This window comes from Gymnodraco acuticeps, unplaced genomic scaffold (assembly GCF_902827175.1).
Source record: "Gymnodraco acuticeps unplaced genomic scaffold, fGymAcu1.1, whole genome shotgun sequence".
Classification (NCBI taxonomy): domain Eukaryota; kingdom Metazoa; phylum Chordata; class Actinopteri; order Perciformes; family Bathydraconidae; genus Gymnodraco; species Gymnodraco acuticeps.
In genome coordinates, this window is record NW_022991003.1 from 477,220 (window position 1) to 495,143 (window position 17,924).

Consider the following 17,924-nt stretch of genomic DNA (forward strand, 5'->3'; position numbering starts at 1 on the left):
TGAAGCCGATCACTCCTCCTCCCCTGCTTTTAGTTGTACTGTCTTCAGGAGAACTGCCACAGTTTTAGCTGTAGCAGCGGAGTTGACGTTAGCCGCTAAAAGGAGCAGAAGAAGGGGAGCTGTGGACGGACCTCCCCTTGTGTTTGTTTTAAGAAGATTTGAAGATGGCGACCAGCTCGGAGCGTAGTCCTCCTCCGTTTCCCGACTCCGAGGACCAAGATGTGCTGGAAACCGAAGAAGTTGGAGGCCGAGACAGTGATGAAGACGACGGGGACGATCTCTTCATGAGCACAGTATGTCTGCTTGATTTTAAGCTAAGCTAATCTGATGTGGCTAACAACTGATGTTAACTGCCATAAGAATAGTTAGCTTTAATTGCCAATAACTGCCATAAGAATAGTACGCTTTTACTAACATTTACTGCCATAAGAATAGTTAGCTTTTACTGACATCTACTGCCTTAAGAATAGTTAGCTTTTACTGTCATTTACTGCCAAAATTATGGTGAGCTAACGTCAGCAGATACGGCTAATAAGGCGCATTTTAGCAAAAGTTTTGTTAGGTGAAGACAAACATTGAGCTTGTTTTTAGCATTGGGGAAACGGTAATCAAATCATGTTAACATTAGTAACTGTTGTGTCGTGCAATTGTAGACCTACAGCCTTTACTGTAATTATCAAAGGAGTGTTTCGAGAGGAGGCAGACAAATCCACCTTTCATCACAATTTCAGACTTTTTAAAACAGCCTGCTATCTTTGACACTGTTTCAAACGCCCATTTTGGTATTGATTTATTCCTGAAAGTTGCAATGTGGAGGACTGGCTGGCTGAGATTTTAATGAGGTCAATTGGGTAACCAGATGACACAAATTAAAGCCTTTTCTGTGCAGAAATCGGCCATACTTCCGGTTAACTTACACTGAAATCTGAAGGTAGGCTATCATCTTAAACATTTTGGATGTGCAGACTTTAAGGCCATGCATAGGTAAACAAGAAGCAGTTAAATTGGAGTAGGCTACAGGAAATGAGGTCTGTGTGGTTTGTGAACGTCCTCATTTTTTGTTGTTATTCAAATGAATATATTTGAAAATTCACTCTCCCTTTTTGGTGGTTTGTGAATGAGGTTAAAAAGCTGGCCTGAGCAGCCTCCTGTCATGTGAGTGAGCTGTGGTCACATGGTCAGAACCCGGATGTTTTCCTACAGTCAAAGTTCAGAGAGGAGATTGGAAAGTCGCTGTCTTTGATTTTTTTCTCCCCTTTTTTTCCTGCTGGATTCACTGCTGCATGGAAAAGCTTACTCAGCAAATTGTGGATGTTGTGTTTAACATAGGCTATTTCCGCCAATGCAATAAAAGAAAGTTCCTGGAAGTTAGGTTTTTGCAGGACTGTTGTGTAAGGCGTACACAATAAACCAAAAATGGACTTTATTTTCTTTATGAGCAATATTTAGCTTGAATCATGATTCGATAACTCCGTACTACATTGCTTTCTCCCATTATAAAGTCATCATTTTTTCATTTCAAGGGAATATTTGCATTATTCATTACACGAATAGCCTTAAGTTAAATGTATTTGTTTTCTTTGTGCATTCTTCACAATAAGTGGTTCTACCAAAAGTGTCATCTGGAGGCTCAGCTCAGAATTATGTGGAACATAAAGTGCAAATGAGTTGTAAAGCATCTGGCTTTCACTCATAAATCTAATATGACAACAAACAGGAAGTCACATTTATCACTTTCTCTGCCTACTGAAAATCACTCAAAAAACCTGTTTAATTCAGCTAAACATTTTTTTGTTTTATTTAACGTTGATACGTTTGTGGAAGTTTTTGTCGGTGCAATATCCTAGTTAAAACCCATTTAACTTGATACAGAGACCTCTATAATGCTGGAGGGACAGTTTCTATGAATGTTTATAGACATGTTATGATATGAAGAAACTGTATTCCTTCCACTACCCTCATGACCGTCATGGAAAGCATATTAAACTGACTGAGGAAAAAGGATTATATAGTTAATCTTTTACACGATTGACAGATGTTCTACTTCGTTCTGTTTAGTGTTTATAGCATTTATTTGGGGTTTGGACTTTTTGTCATACAATTAGAAGACATGGAAGACCCCTTAGCCGGGAAATAAACGAAGCAGGGACCCCCTGCTTCATATGTATAAAAATGAATTGCACATGACATGTTGTCCTTAAGTCCATCTTCTTCCGCTTATCCGTGGTCGGGTCGCGGGGGTAGCAGTTCCAGCAGAGAGCCCCAAACTTTCTTTTCCCTGGCGACATCAACCAGCTCTGACTGGGGGATCCCAAGGCGCTCCCAGGCCAGCGAAGAGATATAATCCCTCCACCTGGTCCTAGGTCTACCCCTTGGTCTCTTCCCAGCTGGACGTGCCTGGAACACCTCCCTAGGGAGGCGCCCAGGTGGCATCCTAACTAGGTGCCCGAACCACCTCAACTGGCTCCTTTCGACGCGAAGGAGGAGCGGCTCAACTCCGAGTCCCTCCCTGATGACCGAACTTCTCACCTTATCCCTAAGGGAGACACCAGCCACCCTGCGGAGAAAAACCCATCTCGGCCGCTTGTATCCGCGATCTCGTTCTTTCGGTCATGACCCATCCTTCATGACCATAGGTGAGGGTAGGAACAAAAATGGCCCGGTAGACAGAGAGCTTTGCCTTCTGGCTCAGCTCCCTTTTCGTCACAACGGTGCGGTAAAGCGACTGCAGTACCGCTCCCGCTGCTCCGATTCTCCGGCCCATCTCACGCTCCATTGTTCCCTCACTCGAGAACAAGACCCCGAGATACTTGAACTCCTTCACTTGGGGTAAGGACTCATTCCCTACTTGAAGTGGACAGTCCATCGGTTTCCTGCTGAGAACCATGGCCTGTGTTGTCCTTAAGTGCCATGTATGTATGTACATACATACATTTTAATGGTACATGCAAAATGAAGCTACTACATTAAAACATTTAAAAGAAAAACAACTTTTGAAACATTATCAAATTGTTTAGTCCGCCCCTCTACTGTAACTCTGATCGTATTTGGGGCGCGTACCTCGTTTAAAAGACCCATGCTCTAAAATTTGAAATCTTTTCCCCCTTCTCTCCAGAGCAACCCTCCACTGACTGGAATGGACAGCATACTGTCTCCTACCATTGAACCCAGTAATGTTTTAATTAAACCTCCCGTTGACCTCATGGATGACCCCTTATTCGAGCCCGTCAGCATCCAAACAGCAAACACACCATCCAGCAAAGTCATGAGCGACCCCTCGGATGATTTTGTTGACCTAACTAACAACATCACCGACTCTCCGGATGAAGAAGACACAGCTGAGAGTCCCGTTGCAGATCCAGAAGAGGACAACACTGAAATCCCTTTAGACGAGCCCGCGGAGGAATTTGAAGACATATTTGGAAGTGAAACCGAAGCCCCGCAAGAGGAAGTTGTAGAAGCAGATGTTACTGTTGAAGAAACGCCAACGGATAAGGTTGAAGAGGCCAGTAGTGTTACAGTTCCACCTGTTGACGGGAAAACAGGAAGTGATGAGGAAGGGGAAGCAATAGAAACTTCCTCTGATCCAATTATCAACCTCGGTGCTGATTTGCCAGCCGTTAAAACAGAACAGCCGCCACCTGCCAGCCAAGCATTCGTTGACCCTTTGGAAGACCTTCTCAGTGATGTTTCGCCCGCCGCAGAAACACAACAGCCACCGCCTGCCAGCGTCACATTTGCTGACCCTTTGGTTGATATCATCATTGATGATTCCCCACCTGCTGAAACACAAGAACCACCGCGTGCCAGCAAAGCATTCTTTGACCCTTTGGAAGACCTTCTCGGCGCTGTTTCGCCAGCCACTGAAACACAACAGCCACCGCCTGCCAGCCAAACGTTCAGTGACCCCTTGGTTGACCTCCTTAGTGCTGCTGCCGAAGCCAAAATAGCCACACCGGCAACAGTCGATCTTTTCGACGAGGAGGGGAGCGACTTTTTCACAGAAGCACGGCAGACCAAACCTGCCAAGCAGCAGAAGAGCCTCTTCGGAGAAGCGGACGAGGATCTGTTCGGTGAGCCGCTGGGGGCCACCTCAAAGAAAGCTGTGAGCACGGAGCCGAAGGACAAACCCGTCAAAACCAAAGCTGCTTCCACTGATGTTAGCAACATGGGGGGGCCTCTGCAGGACAGTACTCCTGCAGAACCTGCTGATCTCTTCAGTGAGGAAGCCGTCGCCACCGTGCCCATCGTCAAAAACACCAGCGCCGCCAGCTCCAAGACCAATGGAGTCCACTCTGAAGAGGACATGGATATATTTGCAGGTGGGTCCACTATGTTTGGTTTTATGGAACATTATCTGGATGTAGTGTTCACAAAGAACAATTCATTCAGAATCTCCTTAACCCCCTTTTTTCCCCCGGATATATAAGAACTGTTCAATTCAAATCTGCACATAACTGCACTCCAGAATCAAAATACTTATATAAGCGATTTACTGCATATAAAAACATAACCAGAACTACATTTTGAAAGCACCAGATGTCATATAATGTCCTTTCAGTCTTTATTTTTTGGAGGTATGTTTGTCGTTATTGGATTAGCGGACGGTAGAAAGCTTACAGGAAATGAAGGGAGACGGACAGAGGATGACACGCAACAAAGGTTAACGGAAAGATTCTAAGCAGGGATTCATTTCATGGTTGATTTATAAAACTCTCCACAGACTCAGCATTGTAATGCTATTCATTATCACATTGACAGTTCAAATAAACACAAAGGATTCAAATCAGTGCAGCAGAACCAGAGATATGGCTTTATCTTTTCCATGCTTTCCTCCTCCTTATCAAAACGCTGACTCAAATACATTATTTTAGGCGATTAATCAACTCTTAATAATGTATGGAGTAGTCCTCAGATTTCAGTAGAAATGTGGGAGTTGCCCTTTAACTGACCAATAAATGAGACACTTGTGACTTCAGTTTACAACACTAGTTTGTAATAAACTAGAGGCAAAAAGGGCAAACTGTAGGTAATGATTTCAGAGTGAATGTCGGTATTAAATGTGTTTTTAAGCACAATTTTGCTTCAGACAGCCTTAGAAGTGAAAAAAATAATATGCATTTCTCGACATATATGAGGGAGGCTGTGGCTCAGTGGATAGTGTGCTGGACTTCGAATCAGGGGGTAGCAAGTTCGAGAACGACATGCTGACTGCAGTGGGGTTTGAACCTGTGCTCTCCTGATCCGAACACCAACGCACTATGCCACTGTGCCACACGCCTCCTTGTGCATGTAATAACAAAAGGCTGGTTTCTTTTCTGTTTCTTCCTGACAGAAGCCACAGTGGAGCTTTCCCTCGACAGTCCGCGGGAAGAGAGAAAGAAAGATGTGACAGTCGCACCGTCTACGTCCGCCGCCGCCCCCCTGTCAGCTGCTGCCAGCCTGGTGAAGCCACAAGCTGCTGCCCTGGAGGAGGTACACACACACACACACACACACACACACACACACATTATCTCAGAATGAAAATCCCAATAGACTGCAACAAAGGAATGACTTAAAAAACCGTTTGAGGAATTGCTAATTCAAGTTTTCTGGACGGTCTTTTGAGAAGCTCAGTTGGTCGTTCAATTAGTATTTTCCGACTGGTTTAGCACCAGAGCCAACGTTTCAAAATGAACTTCCATATAAATGTTTGGTGACAGCAGATCAATGCCACTGTCAGTGTTTAACTATATGTTCAATATTTGTTTCAGTTGGAAGAGGAGGAAGAAGAAGAAGAACAGGAAGACAAATTTGAGATCCTGGTGTCTGTTAAAGATCCTGAAAAAGTTGGTAAGGATGTTTATGATCTGTTTTATTATTTATTGAATTGCAATAAGGCTTGTAATTAGTTTTGGACTGTAAGAGTTAAGCAGGCAACATTTATTCTGAGGTGCTCATGTGAAAAAGACAAAGGAACCAAAAAGAGGGGCTAAAAGATCACAAAGGAAAACCTCCATTCAGCTTGACTTAACTAATATTCTAATAATCAATTTGTCTATTTTTGACTGACTTTTATCCCTTTTTTTCAACAGGTGATGGAATGAACGCCTACATGGGCTACAAAGTAACCACACAGGTAAACACATATATTGATATGCAGCTTTTCATATGACAAAAAGTGTGTCATCTTAAATCCAGAGGACGTTAGCAGTTACTCATCAGATGTGTGGCAACAGGAAGTGCTGGTCAGCGTTTTTCAGGAGTAACGGCCATGCACTGTTCTTGAATAGCAGACAAGGATTACATCACCAGGGGGTCCGCGGGGTCTTAAAAAGTATTAAAGGTTGATAAATCAATTTAGCGAAAATTAAGGCTATAAATCTGTATAGAAAATTAGCTAAATGGCAAATAAATCTAACGGCCTGCGAAGATAAAACGTGACTCTCCGCCTTATTGAGTGGGGTAACATTTCACAAAATGGCTCCTACAATATTTGTAATTTTAGCTTGACATAGTAAATGTGTTTTTTGTAGAAGTGATTTATAATTGGAAAATGTCCACCTGATGTAAATCCTATAGATCACAGGGTGTCCGCGGGGTCTTAAAAAGTATTAAAAGTTGATCAATTTAGCGAAAATTAATGCTCAAACGGCATTTTCCAAGGTATTACATTTTGTAGCTTGTTTTCAATAAGTATATAAAGTGTCCAAAGAGGTTGCATTCTACAGTCTGCCTGAATGTAATCATTGCGTAGGTGTGTAGTGTGATTCTGTGTAGTTTATTGATGGCATCCCGTTGGATTTGACGTCATCTGAACAGGACATCGCACGCTCACTGCTTGATAGCGCGCGGAGGTCCGTTTACGCCGGTTGTTAAACAACATCGTTATGGGGAAATGCAAGTCTGCGTCCAAATGGTTGGAAGATAAGGAGGAAGGACAATCAATACTGCATATAGTCAATGTGAGGTGAAGTGTGTCGCCAAGATAACCGGTTAGAACTCTAAGTGGCGATGAGGTCTTAAAATGTATGGAAAGGGTCTTTAAAAAGGTCTTAAAAGGTTTTACATCTGACTTCAGGATTCCTGCATATACCCTGAGTAGTAATCAACCAAATTAAAGTGTTTTAGGAACGTCACATACGATTTAAATAATATGAAAACATGTTTCAGACCCAAATGCCGATGTTCCGCAACAAGACGTTCACCGTGAGGCGCCGCTTCAGCGACTTCCTCGGCCTCTACGAGAAGCTTTCTGAAAAACATGGACCAAATGGATTCATCGTGCCTCCGCCTCCAGAGAAGAGCATCCTGGGTAGGCTGACTTGGCTGTTTCCTCTTAATAGTGTAACTGTGAATATACTTTCCAGCAGCTATAAGAAGGGATGTTCTCTTACAGGAATGACAAAGGTGAAGGTGGGAAAGGATGATTCTTCCGCAGCAGACTTTGTGGAGAGAAGAAGAGCTGCTCTGGAGAGGTAAGACAGGAAGAATGAAAATAAATTGTGTTACCAAGCTGTAAGTAGTCCCGCCCTTCTGTTCATTAAATCTTTATTAAACAGTGAAGCTGATAGTGAGTTTTATTTCCATTGTTCCTCCTCACCAGGTATCTCCAGAGGGTGGTAAATCACCCGTCACTCCTCCAGGATCCTGATGTCAGAGAGTTTCTGGAGAGAGATGAGGTGAGACGCATTTGGGAATTCTCTGGGGCTTTTTACAAGACAAACATGTTAAATACTGTTCTCTCAAAGCCCACAAACCTGTCTGTGCTTAACTTTAGCACGTCATAACTTTCCGATTGAACAATCTATACAGCATCGAGGGATGTGTTATACATCTTAATCCATTTGTTTATCTGAAGTTTTATTACGTTTTTAAATATTTAATAACTGTGTGTCTGTGTCTCCAGTTGCCCAGAGCAACGAGCACCCAGGCTCTGAGTGGCGCCGGCTTCCTGAAAATGATCAACAAAGCAACAGATGCTGTCAGTAAAATGACCATCAAAATGAACGAGTCAGACGTGGTGAGTCCAGATGTAAACAGACACTCCCGCTGCATCAGGGCTTCTTCAGAATCACAACTGTTTTGAACAGCAGATTTGTATTATCCAGTAAAAAGCAGAACATTTCCAGCTCCCAGTTCAAGTCTGACGGCACTGGGCCAACAGATTAGGGAGTTTTTTTGTTGCTTGACATGAGTCTGTTTTCTTGTTTGAGTTTCATAATTCAACCTGAATGTATTCTGAGGTGAACCTGCACTAAGGGAAACATGTCTTCATTGGGTTTATATTGCTCTTAAATGATCAGAACATGACTTTCTAAACTGATCTGGTTCTATTGATTCACTTATTTGTGTCCAGTGTGTTTGCATACGTGCAAGATAACAGTTTTAACTATCTAACACACACACACACACACACACACACACACACACACACACACACACACACAGGCAAAAGCTTTCCAGTTTGTTTTAAGCTAAATACATTTCCATGAAAGCACTAAATAGTCGTCATATAAATACATGAAGGATCAGTGTTTATGAATCTAGAAAGTCTATCATTCGCTTACTTGTAATTATTTCACCTTAGTAACCATAAAAGTTTGGGGAAATATTGTAGTTCAATTCTCGTACAAAGATGTGATTGAATCATTTTTCAAGTTGTTTGACTCGGTGTAACTTCACATGTTTAAGATTTTTAACATTTAAAAATGTACATGTTATTTCAATCATTAATCAATCCAAGTGTATTTGTATGACACCTTTGGTATATGCAGTTCAAAATGCCTCACAGATGACAAAGTGTAGACAGTGAAAACAACAGAAGTTATTATAGATTTGAAATGGATTTAAGAGCTATAGTTACAGAAATAGTAATAAATGACGTGTTTTCCTGCAGTGGTTTGAGGAGAAGCTGCAGGAGGTGGAGTCTTCAGATCAGCACTTCAGGAAGCTCCACGCATTGGTGGAGTCTCTGGTGGTCCACAGGAAAGGTCAGCCCCCTCCCCCTCAAACACTGATTATTATACGTCTGATTTTGAGAATAATAATGACACATAACGGTGGTGACAAGCAACAGCAACTTTGGGGAGATGACTTTGATCCAACCTCCTGAAGTGGTTCCGTGACAAAAAAAACACCACGTTTTTCCAAGATCCTATCCCTTTATTCTTGGAGTATTTTCAGTATTTGTTCTCATGGCGCTTTCACATCAAGTACTTTGCCGTACTTAGTTCCCAGTACTTAGTTCATCGGAACTAAAGAGCAGATCGCGTTCACACCGGAATAAGTCCCTGAGGGAGGATTACGCAAATGAAGCATGGATGTATAATAAGAACTGGATACAGCGTGGGAGGCGGGGTCTCGTTCTTTCCTATGAGAGCTGCTCATTGGCGCATGAGGACAAAATGGCCCAACTTTTGAGAGAGCGAAACGTCACAGATTACCCATCATGCCTAGCTTCCAGAGCAGAAGAACCTGTATGTGCACAGAGCATGCGCCCCTTAAGCCTCGCCCCCCAAGCTCCCACTCTCGGCTCAGTAGAATTAATGGAGAATACTGGGTAGTTTATTTAGTTTTTTTTTTTAAATTATCCGCTGATTTACAGACGTTTCTTTCCCAATGTTAGTCAATCGGGAAAAGTCTTTCTGGGCCCAATAGGCGCTTTCACACCGGAGTACTTTTCCCAGTTTAGTTCCGATATAGTTCCGAAAATGTGCGTTCACACCAAAAAAAATCCGGAACTAGAACTTAGTTCATGAGAACCTTTCCACCCCCTTTTCAGTCCCGTCTAGAGAGCAGGGACTTTCTTGGGAGAAAAAGGTTCCCATTTCTGATTGGCTGGGCGGATTGCAAACCACGCCACGTAACACTCCCAAAAGGTTTTGGGAAGCCACCATTTTATTTGCTTGCATTAGCATTATTAGTATTAGCTGGGAGTCCCAGCAGCTTCTACTGGAGCCTTCCGAGTAAATCGCCCGAACGCAGACACCTCCTCATCTCCACCGCTCCCATGTTTTTTTTGTGTTGCCATAAGTTAGTCTCTCTCCGTTGGTGCGCTGGGCTAATGCTAATAATGCTAATGCAAAAAAAGTTCTAGTTCCAGATCTTTTTGGTGTGAACGCAAAATCCCAGGAACTATCGGAACTGTTCCTGGGAAAAGTACTCCGGTGTGAAAGCGCCTAATGATGTGTGATGGTTTTTCCCACACATAACACAATGACAGGAGAAAATACAGAGTACAAATGCAGGTGCTATATAAAAAAAAAGTGACAAAACAATAATGATAATAGCATAAAAAGACCACTACAGTAATAGCAATGACAAAAATAAACCAAAATACACAATGACGGGATAAGACAGAAACAGAAAACCCCTAAGACCCGCCAGACTGCAGTAATCCTCAAAAAGGAGAACGAAAGATTCAACTACTTGCCTCAGCAAATGCATGTGTATTTGTCATAGCACTTCTTCAGCCTACTATAGGTTGTTGGATGTTTTCTATATAATTCTTTAAATAAAATAAAAAAAGTGGAGTATTGTCATTAAGTTTTTGAACTGTTCCCTCTCCAGAGCTGTCGTTGAACACGGCCGGCTTCGCTAAGAGCACGGCGATGCTGGGCAGTGCGGAGGACAACACGGCTCTGTCCCGCGCCCTCTCTCAGCTGGCCGAGGTGGAGGACAAGATGGAGCAGCTGCACCAGGACCAGGCCGCCAACGACACCTTCAGCTTCGCAGAGCTCATCGCAGACTACATCCGCCTGCTGGGAGCCGTCAGGGTACGGAGGAAACCTGTTCATTTCTACATGTCTTGACTCTAATTATTTTCTCAAAAAGTTTAATTAAAATATAATCTACATTGTAACAGAATCACTTTGACTCCAAAGGTCACTTGAGGTGTATATAAATAAATTAGCAGACTGGATATGTCGATTTCAGAGTACTTCATAATAAGCTGTGTCGAATTGTACTTCTATACATTTAAGTGTAGACCTAAGGATTGAGCAAGACCCGAGCAGCTTCTTCCCTCACTTGAATACATTTATTTCAAATGAAAATATAAGCAAAGGTTTACTTTGAAATCTGGTATAATTAAATAATTAAAATTCTTTAATTGCAAAGCCCCACTACAGGTGAAACTGCAATTATTACTGATAAAAGCACTTCTGAATAGTAGCCTTGCTTTAATGGCTTAAGCTTTTAGTGATGTGTGTGTGTGTGTGTGTGTGTGTGTGTGTGTGTGTGTGTCTCAGGGGTCGTTTGATCACCGGATGAAGGCGTGGCAGCGCTGGCAGGACGCTCAGACCGCTCTGCAGAAGAAGAGAGAGACAGAGGCCAAGCTGCTGTGGGCGAACAAGCCCGACAAGCTGCAGCTGGCCAAAGAGGAGATCGCTGAGGTACGCAGGGCGATATCCACAACGTGAACAACTCCAGATGAGACTGTGATGCCTGAGAGTGCTGGAGATAAAAAAAAAAAATTCAAGATGGAGTACAATGTTAGAGTGATGAGAGCCTTTATATTGTTCCCATCATCAGAAACAGGAAGCACGTTGAAACAAATTAGATTTTTAATCATACCTGTTTTTTTTATTAACCTCGTTATAGTCAGGACACAATATTTATTAGATATATTAGTACTTACCTTATAATGAATATGCTTTATACTGTAATAAAATGTATATTAATCTCCTTCCTTTCCATTTGAATAACTAATGGATTCATTGCAGCACTGTTTAATAGTTAGAAGTCATAAAAACACAGTCAGTCAATATTTGGGATGTCAATAAAAAATCTAAAATGAAGGAAATACTGAACACAAAATGTAAAATATTTCATTACGTTTTATTTTCTAATATAAATAACTTTCTTAGGCAGGAATCTGAGATACTTTTAACTTATAATTTCGGATTTTTAAACTCAATATTAATATACGATGACCATTTACTTCCCTACTTTCAATACCTCCTTTCTTTGATACCATGACATGATGGCGCCTCTTTACTGCGAGTCTTTGATCTTCTCCTCTGCTCCTCTCAGTGGGAGGCCAAGGTGACGCAGTACGAGAGGGACTTTGAAAGAGTTTCTGCTACCGTGCGCAAGGAAGTGGTGCGCTTTGAGGTACTGATGTTATCTGTGCTGCATTCAGGTACTGGACTTTTGGAAACATTATCGCTTACAGAGTTGTTTTTGTTTGATCCAACAGAAGGAGAAGGCCAGGAACTGTAAAAGAGAGATCATTAATTACCTGGAGTGTCTGCTGCAGTCTCAGCAACAGGTGAGTGTCCTTTGGTCAAACATGAGTATTTAACACGTTTATAATCAAATATCCTTCTTGTCAAACCGGTCGGCGTACATTTATATAGAGTTTGATACTTTTTAAACTATGGGAGTCCTGTTTTTGACTCGCTATAGGCGCTTTCACACCGGAGTACTTTTCCCAGTATAGTTCCGATAGTTCTTGAAATGTTGCGTTCACACCAAAAAAATCCGGAACTAGAACATAGTTCATGAGAACCTTTTCACCCCCTTTTCCGTCCCTGCTAGAGAGCAGGTACTTTCTTGGGAGAAAAAGGTTCCCATTTCTGATTGGCTGGGCGGATTGCAAACCACGCCCTGTAAAACTTTGAAAAGTTTTGTGAAGCCGCCATTTTATTTGCTGGCATTAGCATTATTAGCATTATTAGCATTAGCCCAGCGCACCAACGGAGAGAGACTAACTTGTGGCAACACAAAAGAAAACATGGGAGCAGTGGAGATGAGGAGGTGTCGGCGTTCTGGCGATTTACTCGGAAGGCTTCAGTAGAAGCTGCTGGGAGTCCCAGCAGCTTCTACTGAAGCCAGTCCCCAACTCCGGGGACTTTGGGCGGCAGTATACGCCGTGAAGTGGTTTGCGGCCTGCCAGTAAACCCAAAGCAGAAGAAGAAGAAGTGACGTCAGCGGCTTCATTTGACTAATCCTTCCCCAGGGAACTTATTCCGGTGTGAACGCGATCTGTACTTAGTTCATGAGAACTAAAGAGTTCTGATGAACTAAGTACTGGGAACTAAGTACGGCAAAGTACTTGGTGTGGAAGTGCCTTATGTTACAGAATATTTCAAATTTATGTTAAAATGATTTGTAGCTTATTCAGAAATACTTAAGGATAGACGTATGAAATATTTGAAGCTTTACGAATGAAATCATTTTATTATAAATTCATCTGTTGATGGGTTTATTTAAATAGATAGCCACAAACATTGAAAGACTAACCCTTTTCCAAAGTTTTAAGCACAAAGTTTCGTCCAAAATCCATGCATTTTTCAATTATGATAAACTAAGGGGAAAAAAGTGTTAAAAATAATAGGGTCTGGCAAAGTAAGGGCGCCTATCCCTTTAGAGAGAGAGAGAGAGAGGGAGGGTACGTTTGTAGCATGTATATGTGGAGAGCGAGCGAGTGTATGTCTGGAAGTGAATGGGACTATCTGCAGCTATAAATCTGTATAGAAAATTAGCTAAATGACAAATAAATCAAACGGCCTGCGAAGATAAAACTTGACTCCGCCTTATTGAGTGGGGTAACATTTCACAAAATGGCTCCTACAATATTTGTAATTTTAGCTTGACATAGTAAATGTGTTTTTTGTAGAAGTGATTTATAATTGGAAAATGTCCACCTGATGTAAATCCTATAGATCACAGGGTGTCCGCGGGGTCTTAAAAAGTATTAAAAGTTGATAAATTTAGCGAAAATTAATGCTATTAAAAAGTATTAAAGGGCATTTTCCAAGGTATTACATTTTGTATCTTGTTTCCAATAAGTATATAAATGGTCCAAAGAGGTTGTATTCTACAGTCTGCCTGAATGTAATCATTGCGTAGGCGTGTAGTGTGATTCTGTGTAGTTTATTGATGGCATCCCGTTGGATTTGACGTCATCTGAACAGGACATCGCACGCTCACTGCTTGATAGCGCGCGAAGGTCCGTTTACGCCGGTTGCTAAACAACATCGTTATGGGGAAATGCAAGTCTGCGTCCAAATGGTTGGAAGATAAGGAGGAAGGACAATCAATACTGCATATAGTCAATGTGAGGTAAAGTGTGTCGCCAATGTAACCGGTTAAAACTCAAAGTGGCGATGAGGTCTTAAAATGTATGGAAAGGGTCTTAAAAAAAGGTCTTAAACGGTTTTACATTTGACTTCAGGATTCCTGCATATACCCTGTATGTTATAACCCCTTCTCATGTGTTGAATATGAAGGACCCTGACCCTGTCTCTCTTCTCTCTGCAGCTCATAAAGTACTGGGAGGCTTTCTTACCAGAAGCCAAAGCTATCGCCTAGCGCTGGAGCTCCTTCTCTCCAGGCGGCCTTCTTCTTATACACTTTACCTCTTGCCTTTAAACCAAGGAAAATGCGCGCATTGTAAAGGGAGATACAATCAACCAGTTTTTTTTAATCACCTTTAACATATAGCTCTGTACTCTATTAATAATTGTATATTTTCATTTAACCTTCCACAAATATTTTCTTATTAGATGAAAAAAGAGTTTGCATACAGTATACAAAGATTAAGGACACACGAGAAAGAGAAAGCAGGTGAATGATTCCATTAGTTTTCCACAAGAGAAGGGAAATGAGTCCGTTGTTCTCAGGATTTCTCCTCCATCAGCAGTGGGTCTTGTTTACAGCGCGGCTGCTCTCTCAGCACACTCTCTGGGGACCCAGGTGAAGAAAGTGGCCTAGAGTCTCACTCTGCTTTTAAATGACTCCAACGGATACAAAAAAAAGAAATGAATTCTGAGCACTTCCACCAGGTGGATAAGATAATGAAATACCAGCCATGTTTTTGTTATTGTTTGTTTTTCTTTAAGAGTTAAACTACTATGGGTGCAGGGTGTTGAGGCATTAGATTATTACCGCTGCGGTCGGGGTGGGGGGGGGGGCATCATAGGTCAAAGCTTGTGAGCTCACTTTTTGTAGATCTTGTTTCAATCAAACTCTTATAACTACACATGTCTGTGCCTTTTGAAGTCAGAGGGGTGTTTAAGGGTTTTTTTTAAAATGGGAGAAACGTGTTCTCAGTTGTAGAGAACAGCCACAAAATGTCAAAGCTGAGTTTAACCAAACTGGCGTCTCATGTTAAAGCCCATTTACTACAAATTAAGTTTTTTTTCCACTATATTCTAGTTTATAACGCTACATTGTTTTCTTTGTGAATGTGTTACTTTCCAGACAGCCTTCTGTATGAAAATGAACTTGCACAGACTTGAAACGGGTAATCCTCACAGTGAGATTTATGAATGAATCATTTTCCCGTGGTAATGCAGAACTGTAAGTGCCAGTTTAACGATTCACTGATGACTAGTCATACAGTGAATGCTGCGTTTCCACTGTAAGGATCAGCCTGAAGAGCTTCAAGTCTCTGCAAGTGGATTCTCCTGCGTTAGTGACGTAATGCAAACCAAAGGCTGCCTGGATGTGAGGGTTCTGAGTCTTTCTTTGAGACGTGGTTGTCAGTAATACGAGGGCTGCAACTAACACTTATTTTCATTTTGTTTTTGTCTGAAAATTAAATGCTTAGTCTATAAAATGACTCAAAATATTGTAAAATGGTTCCCAGAGCCTAAGGTGTCATCATACAATGGTTTAATCTATAGTTTTGTTTTAAAGGTACCCTGTGGAATTTTGACCAGTAACAGCATTATGAAGACACTTTTCTACGTTTTGTTTCTGCTGGTCGACAGCTTGTGTTTGTTAGCCAACAAAGTCAAGGACCGTTTCTCAATGTCGAGTACACATGCTGCAGAGCCACTATTTCAAGTATACTACGTCATCGAGTGGCGCCGAATGCTGGGCATTTAACATGCATTTAAACAGTCCTTCGGCGCCTCTCGATAGTATACTTGAAATAGTGGCTCTGCAGGAGGTATACGCGACATTGAGAAATGGCCACGGAGTAGGACCGCTAGCTAGTAAATGGATGGCTGCAAATAAAACAAACAATTGTATATTTCATATTGTTTCACACAAGATGGCTCGGCAAGTGAATTCAACTCATCTGTTAGAGCGCTAAGAAGCACTCAACAGTGAATGTTAACACAACTGTAAACAAAAATCCACAGGGTACCTTTTTGATTTAACAGAAAAACAGAAAGTGGAACCGGCGACGGGAGGGCATTTGTGCTTGATGCACTGTTACTAATTAACATCTGTGTTGGTGAATACTTCTGTTGATTGTCTGATTGATTCAGCTCTAAATAAAATAATTTTCTAGTAAATGGGCAAAACAAAAAAAGGACTTGATGCTGACTTGTAGACATGAGATTAATGTCAAATACTAAACGTACTGATGTCATAATGAACCTAATTCATCCGTCATCCTGCACACGGTATCAAACCGGTGCCATCCTTTGATTACAGCTTTAATGTCACATTTGCACACACTTTAATTGAAGCTGTGTCATTTGTCATCATCTCTTAACTTGCAGACATTTCTTTGCACAGTTTTCCGTTTGTTTTTCTCACAGTAAGATGCACGCTTGTTTTAAACTGTTGTTAGACAGCACTTAAATCTGGTTGTTGGTGTGACTTCATACTGTACGTCATCATGTGTCATAGAAATTACTTTTGAAACAAATCAATAAAAGTTGCACTGTTTACACTTGGAAATTTCATTAAGAGCTTCCGACTTCTGTGTCTTACTTTAACAGTCATAGTATAGTGTGTCAACACTTGGGGGGGGGGCTGGTTTCCATTCACTTTTATATCAGTTCAAACTTCAGATCTCAGCAGCTCAATAGAGTATTGATTATCAATTATCACAAGTTATGATAATATCCTCATGCAAGATGCATGTGTAAATGTCCATAGTCATGAAGTGAAAGTGATGTAAGGAAAGTAAACTGATGCCATGATTACACTCGTTCAGCTTCACTTCGCACGACGAGGACCAGGTATGAACATTTTTACCCGTTTTTAAGTGGGACTTTAGGATATTTTGGAAAAGAAACAGCAAAGTTAAACTTGCTTCATAAATCAAATTGTCTTTTTATTCCACACTGAAGTGTTTTTCAAAATCTGGCGCCTACATTAACCACAATGCAACTCAGACAGCTCAGTCAGATATCCGGCTGGTAGCAGCGGGGTAGGTAATTCACTTCAGAAACACTTTTTCTTATATTCCATGGAATGCTCTTAACATCCCGATAGCAATGAATACATTAAATGCGTTGACAATAAATACATACAAATATTTCATCCTTGGAAGCCGTAGTACTGTAAAAAGCACGACCAATCATCTGAGCCGGCCCGTCTAAAGTAACTGGATGGCCTACCTGCCTGTCAGCCTTCCATCTGGGCACAAACTTATCTCGTGCCCTCATTGGTCATGTGCGCGTTCGTGTGTGTTGGAGGAGGGGCTCTGTAAGGAAGTCTGAAGGAAGAGGCAGATTTTTTCCGGCTGCGTACTTACCTACCCTACCTTTAAGCTGCAAGGTCAGGTGAACTAATTTATTGTATTTCTTAGACTCGGTTGTCAACTTCTTACTAAGCCGAATTGTACGCCATCAATTAATTAAATTAATCAAATGTTGTGCAGCTCACTCTGGAGATTCTTGAGGATTTATACAACTTTATTTTAAAGTGGACCTATTATGCTATATTGGAAACATATATTGTAGGGCCATTCCTATACAAAACATGTCTCTGAAGTTTTTTGCTTAAAATACCAAACAGTTCACCCATTGTAGCCATGCCTCATACTGCTCATACCCCTCTTTTGCAGCCCTGTTAGAGAAACGCGGATTTTGGGTCCTTAGAAAAAAAAGAGGAGGTGGAGCTAATGCCTGATCAGAATTCTACCGGAGATAAAGTTAAATTCTGCTGTGATAATACGCCATCCTGTTCTAAACCACATCAAAGATTATTTCTGAAACAGTATGGAGCTCAAATGCTTTTTCTCTTGT

The 17,924-nt window shown here is 41.5% G+C and overlaps 1 protein-coding gene across 2 annotated transcripts; it reads left to right on the top strand.

Annotated features, from left to right (window-relative positions):
- The first annotated feature begins 2 nt into the window (after nt 1–2).
- snx1a (sorting nexin 1a) lies at nt 3–16,634 on the top strand. 2 transcript variants are annotated; one of them, XM_034236085.1, is made up of 15 exons: nt 3–293; nt 3,116–4,322; nt 5,336–5,475; nt 5,757–5,835; nt 6,078–6,121; nt 7,156–7,297; nt 7,382–7,460; nt 7,589–7,664; nt 7,892–8,005; nt 8,882–8,975; nt 10,555–10,760; nt 11,235–11,378; nt 12,019–12,099; nt 12,185–12,256; nt 14,251–16,634. In XM_034236085.1, exons 1-15 carry the CDS (start codon nt 165–167, stop codon nt 14,299–14,301), a joined length of 2,658 nt encoding a protein of 885 aa, XP_034091976.1. In that variant the 5' UTR covers nt 3–164; the 3' UTR covers nt 14,302–16,634. The 2 variants fall into 2 exon arrangements, with proteins under 2 accessions (XP_034091976.1, XP_034091977.1); XM_034236086.1 differs by lacking the exon at nt 3–293 and adding an exon at nt 792–931.
- Nucleotides 16,635–17,924: the final 1,290 nt, after the last annotated feature.

Excerpts from the sequence above, each read along its gene's own strand:
- snx1a (XM_034236085.1), top strand. The coding sequence starts at position 165 with ATGGCGACCAGCTCGGAGCGTAGTCCTCCTCCGTTTCCCGACTCCGAG. Across the intron at positions 5,836-6,077 it reads TAAAGATCCTGAAAAAGTTG|GTGATGGAATGAACGCCTAC; the intron begins GTAAGGATGTTT and ends TTTTTTCAACAG. Across the intron at positions 8,006-8,881 it reads AAATGAACGAGTCAGACGTG|TGGTTTGAGGAGAAGCTGCA; the intron begins GTGAGTCCAGAT and ends GTTTTCCTGCAG.